This window comes from Macaca mulatta, chromosome 8 (assembly GCF_049350105.2).
Source record: "Macaca mulatta isolate MMU2019108-1 chromosome 8, T2T-MMU8v2.0, whole genome shotgun sequence".
NCBI classification, from domain to species: domain Eukaryota; kingdom Metazoa; phylum Chordata; class Mammalia; order Primates; family Cercopithecidae; genus Macaca; species Macaca mulatta.
In genome coordinates, this window is record NC_133413.1 from 64,776,015 (window position 1) to 64,795,823 (window position 19,809).

Sequence of the window (19,809 nt, forward strand, 5' to 3'; positions counted from 1 at the left end):
AAGGTAGGAAAGTTTAATGAAAACATAATGAAAAGTACTGAATTAAAAATCATTAAAGGCAGGCTGGGCTCAGTGGCTCACACCTGTAATCCCAGCACTTTGGGAGGCCAAAGCAGGTGGATCATTTGAGGTTAGGAGTTTGAGACAAGCCTGGCCAACGTGGTGAAACCCAGTCTCTACTGAAAAACCAACCAACCAACCAACAAAACTAAAAAAGCTGTACGTGGTGGTGCACGCCTGTAATCTCAGCTACTGGGGAGGCTGAGGCAGGAGAATCGCTTGAACCTGGGAGGGGAGGTTGCAGTGAGCCCAGATGGCGCCACTGCACTCCAACCTGGGCGACAGAGTGAGATTCCATTTCAAACGAACAAACCAAAAATCGCTAAAGGCAGAAAATAGGTTCCATTTCACCCCCCAATCCCGCCCCCCGCATTCTATTTCTTATGCACTTCTAACTAGTCTGGACTTTACCTTCATATAATTTTAACGAACTCATATTTTCTTGTTTTTGCTAATTCGTCTACAAGAGGCCTACTTTATGTTTAACTTTTAAAAAACACTCACGGGCCTGGGGCGGTGGCTCACTCCTGTAACCCCAGCACTTTGGAAGGCCGAAGCAGGCGGATCACCTGAGGCCAGGAGTTGGAGACTAGCCTGCCCAACAGGGCGAAAGCCTGTATCTACTAAAAATACAAAAAAAGTTAGCCAGGCGTGTTGGTGAACGCCTGTAATCGCAGCTACTCTGGCTAAGAATTGCTTGAACCGGGGAGGCGGAGGTTGCAGTAAGCCGAGATTGCACCATTGCACTACAGCCTAAGCAACAGAGTGAGACTCCGTCTCAAAATAATAATAATAATAATTCATTTTTGGAAACTGTTACCTACTAGATTTCAAACAACTTGGGAAGGAAATCCTGTTTGAGTTAATCCATGTGTATTTCTAACAAGTTCAGTGTCTTACTTATAAACAGTACTTGAAGGAATGAATACAACTTTTTCTTTATGTAGTTATTTTACACTTGATTTAAAAGAACTTAAAAAAGACGCAGTTAAACCTAGAGACAGATGCCCTCCAAAAATTGTCTCACCTTCATTATTTGTGATTACTAGTAAGAGTTAGCAGAAAAAACTCCCCAGCAAGTGAAATGTCAAACCATTACTAAAAGAAAGAAAAAGAAAGGAACAGTCTTTTCTATGTTAAACTCACTTAAGAGAAAAAAGAAGAGCTGGTATTTTTCGATTAATAATGTTTGTATTTTGTGATGCCAATACTCAATTTTACATTCTAAAAATACTACTTTTATAGTAGGAAGCAGTGTACGTTTGAATCCTGACTCTCTCGCTTGTTGTAAGAAGTTGGTCAAGCTATCGGACCTTGCTTAGCCTTCCCTGTTGTGACTGTAAAATGTACTAACACCATCTACCTCTAGAATGGCTGTAAATCGAGTAAGGCTGATTTAATACAGCGTGTGGCATACACCAGGCATTCGGTATGGCGCCAGTCATTAACAGTAGTAGGTGGTTAGTAACTGCGATTCACTCAAAATACAAATGCACACGGATGACGGTTCATACTTTGAGTCTTATTCAAAGATTGGTATTAGCCAGGCATTTTGATAGGTGCACTCTGAGTATTATTTTTGTACCTCACGGTGTATAATTACGCAAGCTCAAAAGCTAATAATTAACAGCTCACTTTGCTTTACTCTGGATTCTGCATTGACCTCAGAGAAGACACTGCCTAGACAAACAGGCAAGGCCAAACACTGACTCAAAAAAGATCCTTTATTTAACGCAGTGTTTTTAGTGCATGCTCTTGTTTGGCGAAAGAGGTTTTACGTTCAGAATATTAAAAGGGACCCCGAGGACAAAGCACGATCTCGGAAAATAAGATCACATCCCCAAAGAACTAAAAACACAACCGAGACAAACTTGCAGACTCCTACGCCTGTGCCCGAGTCCCGAGCTTGCGCGCGCGGCTGCAGCGCGACAGGGGCGCGACCACGGCCGTAAAGCAGCCCCCGAGACCACGAGGCCTCCGAGCTGCTCAGGGCGACCTTGAAGGTTCTTGGGTCTGCGCGTTATGGCCGGTCCTTTGCACGGCGGTCGGGCCCGGGCCCTGGACCTACTCCGGGACCTGCCGCGTGTGAGCCTGGCCAACTTAAAGCCGAATCCCGGCTCCAAGAAACCGGTAAATGGGTAGTGGCGGTGCGGGGAAGCGCTGGGAACCGGGGCGATGAAAGCGGCCCTTCTCTCCCTGTCATTAGGAGAACTGCCCTTTCTGGGAGGGTGTTGGGATGAACGTAGGGTTGCCTCGTGCCTGTTCTCCTTTACTGCCCAGAGGGAAATCTTTCCACGTGCACCCAGTTCTTTTTTTTTTCCCCCCCGAAACGGAGTCTTGCGCTGTCGCCCAGAAACAATTCTGCCTCAGCCTCCCGTGTAGCTGGGATTACAGGCGCCCGCCACCACGCCCGGCTAATTTTTGTATTTTTAGTTAGTAGAGAGGTGGTTTCACCGCGTTGGCCAGGCTGGTTTTGAACTCCCGACCTCGTGATCCGCCCGCCTTGGCCTCCCGAAGTGCTGGGATTGCAGGCGTGAGCCACTGCGCCCGGCCGCACCCAGTTCTTAATAAGGTTATGTTTAAAAGCGTAAAGATACTAGGCGGAGAAGCCGACTCGCAGAAACTACAGTCATTGTGTCATTCAAAATTGGGTTTAAAATGAAGTGCTTTCCCCGTGGATCTTTATGTTCATTGGAAAGATCTGAATCGCAGCTGTCCCTTCTGCAGTTCACTAAATACAGCTAGAAAAGCTGTTAGTTGACAGTGTACTGTCATTTTAACAGTCAATTCGTTGCTTTCGTGAAATGACAGGAAGTAAATTAAGGAAAAGATTTTCTTCAACAAATTAGTTTTTAAATAAAATTACAGGTTTATGAATAAAATTTGCATATTTACAATTAATTTCAAAATAAAAAGTTCTTCACTATCTAAAATGTTGTGGATATTTAATTCTAGGATTTTTTTCAGTTTCAGCCTATTACAAAAACCTTATCCCCATCCCAACCTTTACTTTTTGCTTTTGAAACACGCTTGGACTTTGGTTACAAGAATTAGCTATGTCTTTAGAGGCAAAGATGCTAACAGAGCGTGTGGACCTTTGAACAACTAGGACATGCTTGTCACACAATAGTGTTAGCTAGCACTGGTCGGTTGGATGAATGAATAGCATAACAAAAAGAGCTGAAATGCAGTTTTTAGAAATGCATCTGAAATTCATAAAATTCTCTTTCCTTGTAGGAGAGACGACCAAGAGGTCGGAGAAGAGGTAGAAAATGTGGCAGAGGCCATAAAGGAGAAAGGCAAAGAGGAACCCGGCCCCGCTTGGGCTTTGAGGGAGGCCAGACTCCATTTTACATCCGAATCCCAAAATACGGGTTTAACGAAGGACATAGGTAAGGTTGCTTTGCTTTTTAAAAGTACAGGTCCCCAATTTCCATTAAAAAGCACCTAAAAAATAGTTTGGTAGAAATTTTGGTAGAAATTTTAAATTCACTTTGAAGCAAACTTTTGCTACTGTTCTCCTGAACCATTTTTTGGTAATGAAATTTTGCCTGGATTATTAAAAGGAAAAAAAGCCCAGACATTGCACTCAGACCTGCAAAATGGAGATTCTAATGCCTGCTCTAATGGTTATTAAGAGAATTAGCAATAATAGACAGTATATATAAAAATCTGGCCCACTGTAGTCACCTAATAAATGATAACTACATTATTACTTTGAGCTCCATAGTAAGTTAAATTTTCCACAGATTTATTTGTGTAAATAAGTGAAGTAAATGCTTAGAGAGGAAAATAGTTTTTAGTGGAACACAGGAGGTACAGGTTTCATTACCCAAAACCAAGCAATATTGCACGTTTGTGTTATGCTCAAGAGGGTTTTATTTAGTTAAATAATTAAAATTGGTAGAGGAAAATACAAGACAAACCTTTGAGTTGATTTGGAGAAGTTACAGGAAGATGAAAGTTTTCCAACTCTTACGTTCTTGTTTTACAGTTTCAGACGCCAGTATAAGCCTTTGAGTCTCAATAGGCTGCAGTATCTGATTGATTTGGGTCGTGTTGATCCTACTCAACCAATTGACTTAACCCAGCTTGTCAATGGGAGAGGTGTGAGCATCCAGCCACTTAAAAGGGATTATGGTGTCCAACTGGTCGAGGAGGTAAGTCTTTTCGTGTTATATAGGAGGATTTTTTTTTTTTAAGACGGAGTCTTGCTCTGTTGCTGGATCTGGAGTGCAGTGGTGCAGTGTCGGCTCCTGCAACCTCCACCTCATGGGCTCAAGTGATTCTCCTGCCTCAGCCTCCTGAGTAGCTGGGATTACAGGCACCCACCACCACGCCCAGCTAATTTTATTTATTTTTAGTAGAGACAGGGTCTCAATATGTTGGCCAGGCTGATCTTGAACTGCTGACCTCAACTGATCTGCTCACCTCGGCCTCCCAAAATGCTGGAATTACAGGCGTGAGCCACCACACCTGGCCTGTAGAGGGATATTTTTGATTTTCAGATAATCAATACTCTACCCCCTTTATTTTTATCCCATTTGTGTTTATAACCCTTATGTAGTGGTGATCGTTGTGGTTTTGGAAAGCTGTCATGCTATCATGGCAGGGCTCTGTCCCTTGGTCCTGGAATGCTCCTCTGCGTATCTGTAAAGCTTGCCTCTCCCCCCCCCTTTTTTTTTTTTGAGATGGAGTCTGGCTCTGTTGCCTAGGCTGGAGTGCAGTGGTACAATCTCAGCTCTCTGCAACCTCTGCCTCCCGGGTTCAAGAGATTCTCCTGCCTCAGCCTCCTGAGTAGCTGGGACTACAGGCACGTGCCACCACACCTGGCTAATTTTTTATGTTTTTAGTAGAGATGGAGTTTTGCTATATTGGCCAGGCCTTCTTGAACTCCTGACCTCGTGATCCACCCACTTCTGCCTCCCATACTTCTGGGATTACAGGCGTGAGCCACCGTGCTTGGTGCCCCCTTACTTCTTTTCGTTCTCTGCTCGAATGTCAACATATCAGGAAGATCTTTTGTTTTTTTAAATAGAGACGGAATCTCACTCTGTCTCCCAGGCTGGAGTACAATGGCACAATCTCAGCTCACTGCCAACCTCTGCTGCTCAGGTTCAAGCTATTCTCGTGCCTCAGCTTCCTGAGTAGGTGTGACTACAGGCACGTGCCACTACGTCTGGCTAATTTATTTTTGGTAGAGATGGGGTTTTGCTATGTTGGCCAGGCTGTTCTCGAACTCCTGACCTCAGGTGATCTGCCTCAGGTGATCCACCTCAGCTTCCCAAAGTGCTGGGATTACAGGTGTGAGCCACCCCGCCCAGCCAGGAAGGTCTTTTTTGAGAGGCTTTTTAAAAGAGCATTTGCACTGCTTCAGGAATCACACTGTTTCCTTTACTCTGCCCAAAGTGTTTTTCTTTGAATAAATATGAACACTTGACATTTATTACCAAGTTATGCATTTGTTTTCATTGTCTTCCTCACTAGAATATAAGCTCCCTTGAGGGCAGGTGCTTTGATTCATTGCTTTACTTTCTTCTTTCTTTTTTTGGTATCTCACTCTGTGGCCCAGGCTGGAGTGCAGTCATGTCATTTCAGCTCACTGCAACCTCTGTCTCCTGAGTTCAAGCAATTCTCCTGCCTTAGCTTCCCAAGTAGCTGGGATTACAGGCACCTGCCACCAGGCCCAGCTAATTTTCTGCCTCTTTTTTTTTTTTTTTTTTTTTCCCTGGAGACGTAGTCTCACTCTGTCACCCAGGCTGGAGTGCAATGGCATGATCTTGATTCACTGTGATCTCCACCTCCCAGGTTCAAGCGATTCTCTTGTCTCAGCCTTCCAAGTAGCTGGAATTACAGGCATGCGCCACCAAGCCAGGCTAATTTTGTATTTTTAGCAGAGACGGGGGTTCACTATGTTGGTCAGGCTGGTCTTGAACTCCTAACCTCAGGTGATCCGCCTGCCTCGGCCTCCAAAAGTGCTGGATTACAGACGTGAGCCACCGTCGGCCAAATTTTTTGGACATTGTTAATCAACTACTGTTTGCCAATAATACAGTTGTATAGGTAAGTTAGTGTCCACTAGAGGGAAGCATATGTTTATGAAAAAACCTTTCAGATTCCTTTGAAAAAGTGAACTGTATGGATAAAAACTTTCCAAATAAAGTAATTTGAAAAGAGAATACCAAATACAAGATTAAGCCTCAGTATTCTACCCTGGGTATGTATAAGGAAATACACATGTAACTTAACATATGGAAATCCATGACCTCATCAGCCCTTAAACTGCACATCCCAACATCCTTAGGTGTTGTCTATTAGATTAGCAAAAATAACCGTGAAAACTACCCCAGGGCACTGGTTGAGTAAGTGCAATTACACATCATTTATAGCTCTGTTAACTGACTGACTTCTGTGATTTCAGATTTGCAGTAAATAGTGAATAATAAGACAGTTTTGATCCTTTAGCACAAAATTATCAATTTGGAAATATATGTTCTCGAGGAAAAGCAAAATGAAAGAGACCTAATATAAAGACAGTCCTAAAAATGCCACTTATACTACTGAAAATACTGGACCTGACACCAGTGCCCCAAAATAGGGAGATGGTTAAGCAAGCTATGGATTGCTTAAAAATCACAAATGATACAGCAAGACCCTGTTTTATTGAATCAAAGGTACTGTTGATTTAAACACACACCAGTATTAGATATAAAAAAAGTGTGAAAATGCATCTTAGAATTTATGGAATATATTTGAAATACATGAAAAATTAGTCATTAATAGAAGGAGCTAAACTGGGAGCCAGTTTGTTTCAGCTTCATGAAAACTTTCTATTGCTGTAGAGTGGTAATGCTACCATCTTTTTGTTTTTATCAGAATCTGCTTTGAAATTAGAGAAAAATATAGCACATGCTAACTGTGACCAAAAATTTAACTTTTCGGAGTTCAGAACTACGTTTTTTTTTTTTCCTTCTTTTTTATTTTTATTTTTTGAGATGGAGTCTTGCTCTGTTGCCCACGCTGCAGTGCAATGGCGCGATCTGGACTCACTGCAACCTTCACCTCCACCTTGGGTTTAAGCCATTCTCCTGCCTCAGCCTCCCAAGTAGCTGGGATTACTGGCACGTGCCACCATGCCCGGCTAATTTTTATATTTTTTAGTAGAGATGAGGTTTTACCATGTTGGCCAGGCTGGTTTCAAACTCCTGACATCAAGTAATCTGCCCTCCTTGGCCTCCCAAAGTACTATGATTATAGGCATGAGTCACTGCACCCGGCCTAGAACTACATTCTAGTGTTGACTATTCTAGGAAAAATTGGAGAGGTGTTTTTTTTGTTTTGTTTTGTTTTGTTTTCCCCCAGCTTAGAGGCTATAATAAAGTCAATATTGAATGCAAAGTGAAATTTCTGTTGTCTTCTCTTTTTTGCCCTAGTGAGGCCAACTTCTCCAAAGCTCAGATTTTGTCGATTTTGTCAGATATTCTGTTCTTCCATCTGCTCCAGCCTGCATGTTCCCCTGTTTAACCTCCTGCTGGCCTCTGACTTACTTAGGGATAAGGAAGATTAGTTTTTATCTATGACAGCATAATGTTGTGGTTAAAAATACAGATGCTGTGACTAGACTCCCTGGATTAGAATCCTTGCATTGTGACCTTGGACATATTACGTAACTTCTCTGTGCCTTGGTATTTCCATCTATGAAGTTGAGACAGCAATAATCCTATCATAAGGTTGTTATGAGGATTAAGCAGCCTGCTATTAATGAAGTACCAGGAATGAATGCTTAGTAGGTGTACATAAAATGGAAATATAGTCAGTCTTACCTACATGGATTGAAAATTGGTAAAACAAGGTAGCCTAAATAAAATGTTAAAGAAAAAAGTGATAGGACCTCAAAGCAGAGATATTTAAAATAGGAATTATAGTCATCCCTTAGGATTGGTTCCAGGACCACCTCCTCTTACAATCCAGATAATCAAGTCTCTAAGATGGCCTAGTATTTGCATATAACCTGCCACATCCTCCCATATACTTTAAATCGTCTCTAGATTACCTATAATACCTAATATTAGGTTGGTGCACAAGTAATTGTGTCTTTTGCCATTGAAAGTAATGTAAATACTATATAAATAGTTATACTATATTTAAAAAAGAATTCTTTTCTTATTGTTGTATTATTATTACTATTTTTTTTTTTGAGATGGAGTCTTGCTCTGTCACCCAGACTGGAGTGCAGTGGTGCAATCTCAGCTCATTGCAGCCTCTACCTCCCGGGTTCAAGTGATTCTCCTCCTAGGTTCGAGTGATTCTCCTGCCTCAGCCTCGAAGTAGCTGGGATTACTGGTGCCCGCCATCATGCCCAGCTACTTTTTGTATTTTAATAGAGACGGGGTTTCACCATGTTGCCCAGGCTGGTCTCGAACTCCTGACCTCAGGTGATCTTCCTGCCTTGGCCTCCCAAAGTGCTGGGATTACAGGCATGAGCCACTGCACCTGGCCTTATTTTATTTTTAATTTTATTTGAGACAGAGTTTCACTCTTATAGCCCAGGCTGGAGTGCAATGGTGTGATCTCGGCTCACTGCATCCTCCCCCTGGCTGGGTTCAGGCGATTCTCCTGCCTCAGCCTCCTGAGTAGCTGGGATTACAGGTGCGCGGCACCATAGCCAGCTAATTTTTTGTATTTTTAGTAGAGATGGGGTTTCTCCATGTTGGGCAGGCTGGTCTCGAACTCCTGACCTCAGGTGATCCACCCACCTTGGCCACCCAAAGTGCTGGGATTACAGGTGTGAACTACCGCGCCCAGCCTTATTTTTTATTATTACTTTTTTTCCAAAAATTATCCATCCAAGTTGGTTGACTCACAGATGTGGAACCCACAGATATGGAGGGCTAACTGTACTGTTACATTATAGGCACTTTGGAGGGAAAAATACTGTTTAAAAAGGAAGCTTGACATAATTAATTTACTTTTAGCCAAGCTGTTTACCAACAGACTGTTTTGACATATTTCAGGGTGCTGACACCTTTAAGGCAAAAGTTAATATTGAAGTACAGTTGGCTTCAGAACTGGCTATTGCTGCCATTGAAAAAAATGGTGGTGTTGTTACTACAGCCTTCTATGATCCAAGAAGTCTGGGTAAGCTTGTTCCATGGTCATTTTCTTCTTTCTCTCTTTGTCTTATGTTGGCTACTACTTTTAAATTACTTAGTGAATGGCAAATGTTGGTAGTAGTTTGGATGTAGTATTTGATCTACATCTACCATATGGATTATTATGATTTAAAGAACACAGCATGTTGCTGACACAAATACCAAGGGCAAAAAAGGCTCTCAGCCCCTCCCCTGAACTGTAGAACTGCATCTGCCTGCCTGGCAAATTCTCTTGAATGTCTAGCAGGTACCTCAAATGTAGTATGTCTGAAATGTCTCTTTTTTTCTCTCTTTTTTTAAGACAGAGTCTTGCTCTGTCGCCCAGGCTGCAGTGCAGTGGCGCGATCTCTGCTCACTGCAATCTCCGCCTCCCAGGTTCAAGCGATTCTCCTGTCTCAGCCACCGGAGTAGTTGGGGTTACAGGTGCCCGCCACCACACCCAGCTAATTTTTATATTTTGGGTAGAGACAAGTTTCACCATGTTGTCAAAGCTGGTCTCAAACTCTTGACCTCAAGTGATCTGCCCTTCTCAGCCTCCCAAAGTGCTGGGATTACAGGTGTGAGCCACCACACCCAGCCCCTCTTTTCTCTTTTACCTCAGCCTGGCTCATCTTGTAGTCTTCCCTATGTAAGTAAATGACAAGTCCATCCAAAATTTGGAGTCCTGAACTTTTTCTTTTATGCCCTAATAAATCTTTTGAGTTGTTTCTTCAAACTATCCACATTTGACCACCTCTCCAGCTACTGCCAGTCTGTCCTAACCACTGTCCTCTTGCCTGGATGACTGTGGGCCTTCAGGTGGCCTCTCTGTTATTGCTTCCATCTGCAGTGGAGTGACGTGGCACGAGATTCCTTTTAAAGCATGGACTATCACTCCTTTGCACAAAACCTCCAGTGGTGTCCACTCTGCTCCTACAAGGCTGGCTGTGATCTGCACCAGCTCTTGTCCCTCCTGGTGTTCCCCTGCTCCCTCCGTTCCCTTACTGGCCGCCTGCTTTGTATTTCCTCCACACTCTGAGCCCTGTGTACTATGTACTTTCAGCCTCGGTCTTTGCTGTTCCCCCTGCCTGGAGCTTCCCCCACCTGGAAGATTCATGGCTTTGGGCCCCATTGTTCCAGGTCTCTGCTTATTAGGAGATCTTTCTCAACTGTACTAAAAAGAGCATATGTACACACATGCACATGCATGGTGTGCACATGCACACACACACATGCACAGGCACATCCTGTCCTCTTGCCCTGCATTGTGTTTGACCCTGGCGGCTATCACCAGCTGACAAAGTATAAGTTCATTTCTCTCTCTCCCCGTTCATTCTTTCTTTCCCATCTCTCAAGATGATGGAGACCTTTTGCTACCTGCTGTATCTCCTGCACATAGAGCGATGCCTGGTATCTAGAAGAGGCTTACTTAAATTTTGTTGAATAAATTAATTGGATTTTTCAAGTTGCAGAGATGACAACCAAATGTAACTTGTTGACTTTTTACAATTGACTTTGTAAATGCTTTACAAAGGATTCTTTGGTGCTTTTACATTCAAATGGGAGTTAAACATTTCCTGGCCAAATTGCATGATTAGAAGAAAATTCCTTGAAAATTAATATATAAAAAGGAAAAAGGGAAGGATTTGTGTTGTCTGTATGTAGAGTTTGAAACAAATAACTACCATTTCCTTTTTCCCATAATTGAAAGCTTCTTAAAAATATTCATCAAAGACTGGGCGCAGTGGCTCATGCCTGTAATCCCAGCACTTTGGGAGGCCGAGGTGGGTGGATCACATGAAGTCAGGAGTTGTAGACCAGCCTGGCCAACATGGTGAAACCCCATCTCTACTAAACATACAAAAATTAGTGGGGTGTGGTGGCGGGCGCATGGAATCCCAGCCACTCGGGAAGCTAAGGCAGGAGAATCCCTTGAACCTGGGAGCAGAGGTTGTAGTGGGCTGAGATTGCGCCACTACACTCCAGGCTGGGTGACAGAGTGAGACTGTCTCAAAAAAAAAAAAAAAAAAAAATTCGCCAACGTGGTGATTCCATTTTCCCTCTTGTTTATTATAGATGAGCATCTTTTCTTATTTTGGTCCGTCACTCAGTTTTTAGGGTGAGCTGCCTCAGATATGAAAACCAGTGTTTTTCTTTAAAAGAGTCACAGACATTTTGGAAGGACTTTGCGTTAGTGTGTTTTTCAGTCATTGTTACCACAGAATGTGGTGGTGGCGTTCGTTCTCTAGCCAGATGCCCTCCGCCACCCAGAGCTGGCATCTTCTGAGGCACCCTCAGCCTTGATGCTCTTGTGCGTGGCTCTCTCCAGCAGCTCTGCGGGTTGTCCCAGGAGCTTTTTGTTAAAAAAGTAATAAAACAAATCCAATCACAGGTTTATCACTTAGTAATTTTGGCTCTGAATAATTTACTTCGTTGTACTTTAGTTTTCCAAGTTATAGAAAATTTTTAATTTTTTTTGCACCATGGTCTCACTCTGTCACCCAGGCTGGAATGTAGTGGTGTGATCAAGACTGACTGCAACCTCCAACTCCTGGGCTCAAGTGATCCTCCCACCTCAGCCTCATGAGTAGCTGGGACTACAGGTGTGTGCCACCATGCCTGGCTAATTTGATTTTTATAAAGATGGGGGTCTCACTGTGTTGCCCATGCTGGTCTCAAACTCCTGGTTTCAAGTGATCCTTCTGCCTCAGCCTCCCAAAGTGGTGGGATTATAGGTGTCAATCACCATGCCAGGCCAGAAATTTTTTTTTTCTCTTTTCGTTTGAGATGGTCTTGCTCTCTCAGGCTAGAGTGCAGTTCCACTCACTGCAACCTCAAACTCCTGGGCTCAAATCCTCCCACCTAGGCTCCCTGAGTAACTGGGACTACAGGTACATGTCACCACGCTAATTTTTTTTTGTTTTATGTTTTGTAGAGATGAGGTCTCACTATGTTGCTCAGGCTGGTCTTGAACTTGTGGGCTCAAGCAATTCTCCTACCTCCCAAGGTGCTGGCATTAAAAGCATGAGCCATTGTGCCTGGCCTACAAACTTCTTTCTTAAATATATTTTGAAGATACTTTCTTGATGATTCAAGGACATGCAGTATTTACTTACCCTCTGTTGTAGGTGAAATAGGTAGGATGGTTTATCCAGAGCATGACCTGGCTTTAGGTGGCTCTGCTTTCTAATTCTTGGTCTTGACCCTTAGCAAATAGCTTCCAGTTCTCATTTCTGTGAGTGGCCTGCCTGGAGTACCTCTTAATCACCATTTCTCATTTGCCCTGTTTGGAGATACTGCTAGGTAATGCAGTATATTAGAGCTGTATAAAACAGCTGTCATATTCTTGCATTCAGCAAACAGCCAGTGGCTAGTGTTTGCTAGATACTGTTCCAGCTGATGGAGAGACAGTAGTGCAAGAGTTGAAAGTCCCTTCCTGGCTGGGCGCAGTGGCCTCACGCCTGTAATCCCAGCACTTTGGGAGGCCAAGTCAGGTGAATCACCTGAGTTCAGGAGTTCGAGATCAGCCTGGCCAACATGGCAAAACCCCATCTCTACTAAAAATACAAAAATTAGCTGAGCATGGTGGTGCATGCCTGTAATCCCAGCTACTTGGGAGGTTGAGGCAGGAGAATCACTTGAGTCTGGGAGGTGGAGGGTGCAGTGAGCGGAGATCATGCCACAATACTCTAGCCTGGGTGACAGAGCGAGACTTTGTCTCAAAAAAAAAAAAAAAAAAGTCCCTCCCTTCACAGAGCTTATGCCTTGGTGGGTGATAGTTAACATCTGTCTCATTGTATACCAAACACTATACATGTGTGAATGGATTCCATAGATTGAATCAGGTAAACTTTGTACGTGCTCTGTGACATATGTACTATTATTTTAAGGTTCTCAGTAATTTCCTTAGTACTGTTTTGATTTCTGTAACCGGCTTTGGTTAAGGGTGCATTGCTAACACATGATGAGTAGAGTGTCAGTTGTATTCGTACAGTTATCTATTTGTGTAATTGTTTTCTAAGCTATCTAAAGGCCCTCTGGCATCTGTGATATCTTGTGCGTAGGCCTTTTTTTCACTCTCACTTTCAGAACACATGTCTCGGGTACTTTAAAATGTTTAAAAACAGAACTGGGGCTATGCAGCATTCCTTGGTTCGTTTCACATAAAATTTCTTCGCATGCTCTTTGGTTAAGATAACTCATTTTAGTAAAATTGGTTTTCCAGAAATCTTAATACGTCTTCTTAATTTCTAAACAAGATCCATATAAGCATTTTTGGAGTCTTCATGGTTCTTTGACTTGCCATTTGGACACCTCAGTTTTCTGTTTTAGGACTTCCTACTAGTGGTATGGGCAGCAGGACTCCATCTTGCTCTAACACACTGTAGACAGTATGCCATAAAAATGTTTTGTGTTTTAACATGGGGCTTAAGTACAATGTTACCAACGTTTAGAAATTCATTAATCATTGGTAACCCCGGGGAGTAACTTTGCCTCTCAAGATGCAAACTATTGAAAGTGAAGCATTTCCATTTGCTTACGTAAGACAAGCATATATAATAAAAAGTTCTTGGAATTAAGTTCTCATCTCACTAATATTTAAAAATTAATAATTGGCCGGGTATGGTTGCTCATGCCTATAATCCCAGCACTTTGGGAGGCCCAGGTGAGTGGATCACCTGAGGTCAAGAGTCCTAGACCAGCCTGACAACATGGTGAAACCTGTCTTTAGTAAAAATACGAAATGATCCGGGCATGGTGGCACATGCCTGTAATCCCAGCTACTCGGGAGACTGAGGCAGGGGAATTGCTTGAACCCATGAGGCAGAGGTTGCAGTGAGCCGAGATGGTGCCATTGCACTCCAGCCTGGGCAACAAGAGTGAAACTCCATCTCAAAAATAAATAAATAAAAATTAATAATCAAGAGCAACTCTGTAACATCTCTTTGTTACAGAGTTACATCTCTATGTTGGAACTACATCTCTAGGTATGTCTATGAGCTAATATTTGCATCTCACTTTTTAAATTTAAATTTTCTTTTAGACATTGTATGCAAACCTGTTCCATTCTTTCTTCGTGGACAACCCATTCCAAAAAGAATGCTTCCACCAGAAGAACTGGTGCCATATTACACTGATGCAAAGAATCGTGGGTACCTGGCGGATCCTGCCAAATTTCCTGAAGCACGACTTGAACTTGCCAGGAAGTATGGTTATATCTTACCTGATATCACTAAAGATGAACTCTTCAAAATGCTCTGTACTAGGAAGGATCCAAGACAGATTTTCTTTGGTCTTGCTCCAGGATGGGTGGTGAATATGACCGATAAGAAAATCCTAAAACCTACAGATGAAAATCTTCTTAAGTATTATAGCTCATGAATTCCTGCCCAAGAAAGCAGAGTTGTTAAAGAGTACTGGAATAGGGGCTGAAGGATCTATATTCCTCATTGCATTTCCTTATGTATAACTTTCCAGATGGTGGTGTTACTTTTCAGTGTACTCATATGTCTCATTTTCATCTAAAATTAAAATGGCAGGAAACAAGGACTGCATAGAGAAAGTGAGTCTGTGTGGGTTCTGTCTCAAAGATATAAACTCCCTGATTGTCTATGGAAGGAAAATGACAACTATTTTATAATATTTCTAGTTTGTTTTTTCAATGATATTTTCATCCAGACCTTGTTACTGTTACAGACCAGAATGAATGCACAAGTGGAATGGGATTGACCTGTAGGCCTGCTCTGCCAAGATGAGAGCATATGGAATGAGTTGGTGACCCCTCTCTTAATCTGTAACCTCAGGGAAACATGGCTACCCAGTGTCAAGATGGTAAACCCTCAACTCGAAGAGTAAGATCAGGACGTATGCTTAAGGTGTAAGGCTGAGGAGTAGCTGGTAGGCAGTATGTTTGCCAGCGACATTGAATGTGAGAGAAACAAAAATTATAAGTCAATTTGTTTTCTCAATTCTGTGGTAAAAGTGTTACAGGCAGGCCTTTGTTCTTAGAGCTCCCAAGATGGTGGCGGCCACTCCCAAGATGGTAGCAAGCCTTCTCCGACCTGGGGTTCTTGGCCTCACAGATTCCAAGGAATGGAACCTTAGGCCATGTGGTGAGTGTTACAGCTCTATTAGAAGCCATGGGTCATGGAAGAGAACTGTGGAACCCAGTGACTAATGTTCAGCTCGATTAGGATGAACCCTGGGCCCTTAGCCATGCAGGAACAATGGTGAGCCTCTAGCCCGATTGGGAGCAGCAGTGGGCACCTCGCTGGATCAGAAGCACAGTTGACACCCTGCCAGATCCAGAGGGGTGGAAGTCAATGGCGGGTCTGGGATGGCGGTGAACAGCAGTGGTGGAAGCGAGCAAAAGCTCAGCTCGAGCTGTAACAAACACAGACCAGAAGAGTGTGCAGTTGCAAGACTTAACAGAATGAAAACAGAGCTCCCATGTAATGGGAGGTGACCCAAAGGGAGTTGCCCACTTGCTGCTCGAATGCCTGGATTTATATCCCGATCATTGTCCCTCCCCGTGTACTCTCAGGCGATACATGATTAGACTATTTCTTTACCTCCCGCTCTTAACCTAATTTGTATTTTAGTGAGCCCTCTTTGCTACCTGATTGGTCAGGTGTGAGCTGAGTTACAAGCCTCATGTTTAAAGGTAGGTGCCGTCACCTTCCCCAGCTAGGCTTAGGAATTCCTAGTCGGCCTAGGAAATCCAGCGAGTCCTGTCTGTCAAAAGTAGACAACCATGAGTAAGCCATTAACATATTTTTCTTGAAGAAGGTAGGTGTTCTAATATTAATTGATATACTTTTACTTATCTCAGACATTGGAAACCTGTATCTTTCAGTCATTACAAATGATTTTGTAAAAATGATTCAAATATTATATGAGCAATACAAACAATTGATAACGTGAGAATTAAGCTTAGTTAATGTAAAAGATTCAGCAGTTAGTAAGTTTTTTTTTTTTTTTTTTGAGGCAGTCTCCCTCTGTTGCCCAGGATGGAGTGCAGTGATGCAATCTTGGCTTACTGCAACCTCTGCCTCCTGGGCTTAAGGGAGCAGTTAGTTAGATTACTTAGCTTCTGAAAGATACTTTATATTCAAATCATATGAAACCTTAATTTACATTGAGCAATTAAAGATTGATCTTGAATAATTCATAATTCTTCCACAGTAGGAATAAAATGATTCCTGGCTATTTTCTTAAAAATAAAAAAATTTGAAAACCTCGACAATGCAATATTTGTTTTGTTTGCTTATCGATCTCATATATTGCTGTTCTGAGATTCAATTTACAAAATAATTTATGTACCAAGTTTATCTTTCAATTTTTTTTTTTTTTTGAAACGGAGTTTCTCTTTTGTTGCCCAGGCTGGAGAGTAATGGCATGATCTCTCAGCTCACTGCAACCTCTGCCTTCTGAGTTCAAGCGATTCTCCTGCCTCAGTCTCTTGAGTAGCTGGGATTATGGGCATGTGCCACCACGCCCAGCTAATTTTTGTATTTTTAGTAGAGACAGGGTTTTGCCATGTTGGCCAGGCTGGTCTCGAACTCCTGACCTCAGGTGATATACCCGCCTTGGCCTTGCAAAGTGCTGGGATTACAGGCGTGAGCCACAGTGCCCGGCCTCTTTTAATTTTTATCCAGGATTATATAATTGACTTATTATTAAACCATTCCTTAGAACCTAGGACTTGTAAAGAATCATGACTGGGACCATCTTCTTTTTTTTGTTGTTGTTGCGGGGGTGGGGAACAGAGTTTTGTTCTTTTTGCCCAGGCTGGAGTGCAATGACGTGATCTCAGCTCACTGCAACCTTGCAACCTCCGCCTCCTGGGTTCAAACGATTCTCCTGCCTCAGCCTCCCGAGTAGCTGGGATTACAGGTGCCTGCCACCACACCTGGCTAATGTTTTGTATTTTTAGTAGAGATGGTGTTTCACCATGTTGGCCAGGCTGGTCTGGAACTCTTCACCTCAGGTGATCTGCCTTGGCCTCCCAAAGTGCTAGGATTTCAGGCGTGAGCCACCATGCCCAGCCGACTATCTTCTATGATAACATGAAATCCTGTGAATTTCAAATGATAGGCAAAAGTTTTGAAACATGCTTTTATTTTTCAGATACCCAAGTGATGGAGTTGGTGTGTTAGTGCTCATTTTGGCTCCATTGATAGGATCCCCAAATCACAGTGCTTGAATGAGATAGTTTATTTTTCTCTCGCGCATGAAGAGCTGCGATCAGTTGAGGGCTGGTTGCTGGATCTGCTCCACAAAGTCTCAACCCGAGGCACCCTCATTCCTAGAGTGAGATGCTCATTTTCATGATCCAAGTGGGCAAAGAGCAAGCCTGCTTTTCCTAAGGAAGGTTCCACACAAAACTCTTGTTTATGTACCATTGGCCAGAACTTGGAATGCAGTCCCATTATTTTGAAGGGTGTTGAAGCCTTTGGCCACTTCTGAGCTGAACTGAAAAATTCTATCATGATGGGTGCATAAGAGAGTAGATGTATTAGACAACCAGCAAGGGAATTGTCACCTGTGTTGGTATTGAAACCTCAGCTCTGAAGTTAATTGACTCAACATTAGACAAACACAGGAAAAGTGCAAAATTATTTAATTCTATACTATCTGGAATGCTAGGTTCCGTAAGTTATATAATAGCCAATAAATTGATTATTAATCTTGATTTACAAAGTATTTTTGAAGAGTGATGATGTCAAGAGGCATTTGAACCACAGGACTCCATCTTGAATAGGGGGCTGGGTAAAAGACCTACTAGGCTGCATTCCCAGGTGGTTAGGCATTCTTAATCACAGGATGAGATAGGAAGTTGGCACGAGGTTCAGGTCACAAAGACCTTGCTGATAAAACAGGTTGTGGTGAAGATGTCAGTGAAATCCCACCGAAACCAAGATGATGAAAGTGACCTCTGGTCGTCTCCACTGCTCCTTATACACTAATTATAATGTATTAGCATATGCTAAAAGATACTCCCACTACACCATGACAGTTTACAAATGCCATGGAAATGTCAGGAAGTTACCCTATATGGTCTAAAAAGGGGAGGAACCCTCAGTTCTGGGAATTGGCCACCCCTTTCCCAGAAAACTCATGAATAATCCACCCCTTGGTTAGCATATAATCAGCAACCATAAAAACAGCTAACCAGCGGCCCATGCTGCTACTCTGCGTATGGAGTAGCCACTCTCTTATTCCTTTATTATTATTACTATTTTTGAGATGGAGTCTTGTTCTGTTGCCCAAGCTGGAGTGCAGTGGCACAAACTTGGCTCACTGCAATCTCCGCCTCCCAGGTTCAAGCAATTCTCCTGCCTCAGCATCCTGAGTAGCTGGGACTACAGGCGCCCACCACCATGCCTGGCTAATTTTTTGTATTTTTAGTAGAGACGGGATTTCACCAGGTTAGCCAGGATGGTCTTGATCTCCTGACCTCGTGATCCGCCCACCTCGGCCTCCCGGAGTGCTGGGATTACAGGCGTGAACCACTGTGCCCAGCCTCCTTTCTTAATAAATTTGCTTTCACTTTATGGACTCACCCCAAATTCTTGCCCAAGACTCAAGAACCTCTTGGGGTCTGGATCGCGACCCCTTTCCCGTAACAATGACAGAGCACAGGAAACTATCTGAGAAGAAGCATTCACTTTTTTCTATGCCTGCTTTTAGTAGACATTTTTAACAATAAAGCCATCTTCCTATGTTAGATGTTTTAAAAGTCATATTTGAATATAATATGGAGGAAAAGAGAGGATAAGATACAGAGAAGGTTGCTAAGAAAAGTGCCAAGGTACAAAGAATGTGCTTTTGGCCAGGCATGGTGGCTCATGCCTGTAATCCCAGCACTTTGGAAGGCAGAGGTAGGTGGATCACCTGAGGTCAGGGGTTTGAGACCAGCCTGGCCAACATGGTGAAACCCTGTCTCTACTAAAAAGACAAAAAAATTAGGCAGGCAAGGTGTCAGGTGCCTATAATCCCAGCTACTTTGGGAGGTTGAGGTGAGAGAATCGAGCTTGGGAGACGGAGGTTGCAGTGAGCTGAGATTAAAAAAAAAAAAAAAAAATTCTTAGAATACAGTGAGATGAAGATAAAAAAAAATAGTGAAATGCCGGGAACTCTGTGTTATCAGGCCCGAGGCCTCTTCTGTGTCAAGGGAAGGGCTCACCTTCTCTCCTTTCATACAACACATTTTCTGAGTATTTATTAGTGGGGTATTTAAACTGTGCTCCCTTAAGCCATTTAAAATGGAATCCATTAGACAAATCACTTCATCTTTTAGACTGTAAAATATAGTGACAAGCTTTGTAAAATAGGACTGTGTAAAATGACCTCCAAAGTCTGTTGTAATATAGTGATGATAAAGATGTTCCCTTGGGCTGAGGAAAACTTTGACCTCAATCTATTTGCATAGAAATGAACTTCCTTAAATTTTAACACATCCTGTGTTCTGTATTCGTGTAAGAGGTTCCATTTTTTTCATATCAGAGTGTACTGGCTTTGCTCTAGCTAAGTTACTGCCTTGCCTTATTTGTGCTGCAGGAGGTTTTCCTTTTGTGATTCAGTTCACAATTGTACATTTGCAGGGGCTGGTACT

General features: G+C 42.8%; 1 protein-coding gene and 1 pseudogene across 1 annotated transcript; one reads left to right on the forward strand and one right to left on the reverse strand.

Annotated features, from left to right (window-relative positions):
* The first annotated feature begins 2,039 nt into the window (after positions 1-2,039).
* Positions 2,040-16,434, forward strand: MRPL15 (mitochondrial ribosomal protein L15). Its single transcript, XM_015145377.3, has 5 exons — positions 2,040-2,190; positions 3,298-3,452; positions 4,055-4,220; positions 9,075-9,198; positions 14,236-16,434. The coding sequence occupies exons 1-5, from the start codon at positions 2,083-2,085 to the stop codon at positions 14,571-14,573; spliced, it is 891 nt and encodes a 296-aa protein (XP_015000863.1). The 5' UTR covers positions 2,040-2,082; the 3' UTR covers positions 14,574-16,434.
* Positions 16,435-19,304: 2,870 nt separating this feature from the next.
* Positions 19,305-19,402, reverse strand: LOC114680511 (U6atac minor spliceosomal RNA; annotated as a pseudogene).
* Between the last annotated feature and the right edge of the window lie 407 nt (positions 19,403-19,809).

What these genes read in the sequence shown, in the direction of transcription:
- MRPL15 (XM_015145377.3), top strand. Translation starts at nt 2,083, where the DNA reads ATGGCCGGTCCTTTGCACGGCGGTCGGGCCCGGGCCCTGGACCTACTC. An exon ending in GGGTTTAACGAAGGACATAG is followed by an intron (nt 3,453 to 4,054) that starts GTAAGGTTGCTT and finishes CTTGTTTTACAG; the next exon opens with TTTCAGACGCCAGTATAAGC. An exon ending in CTATGATCCAAGAAGTCTGG is followed by an intron (nt 9,199 to 14,235) that starts GTAAGCTTGTTC and finishes ATTTTCTTTTAG; the next exon opens with ACATTGTATGCAAACCTGTT.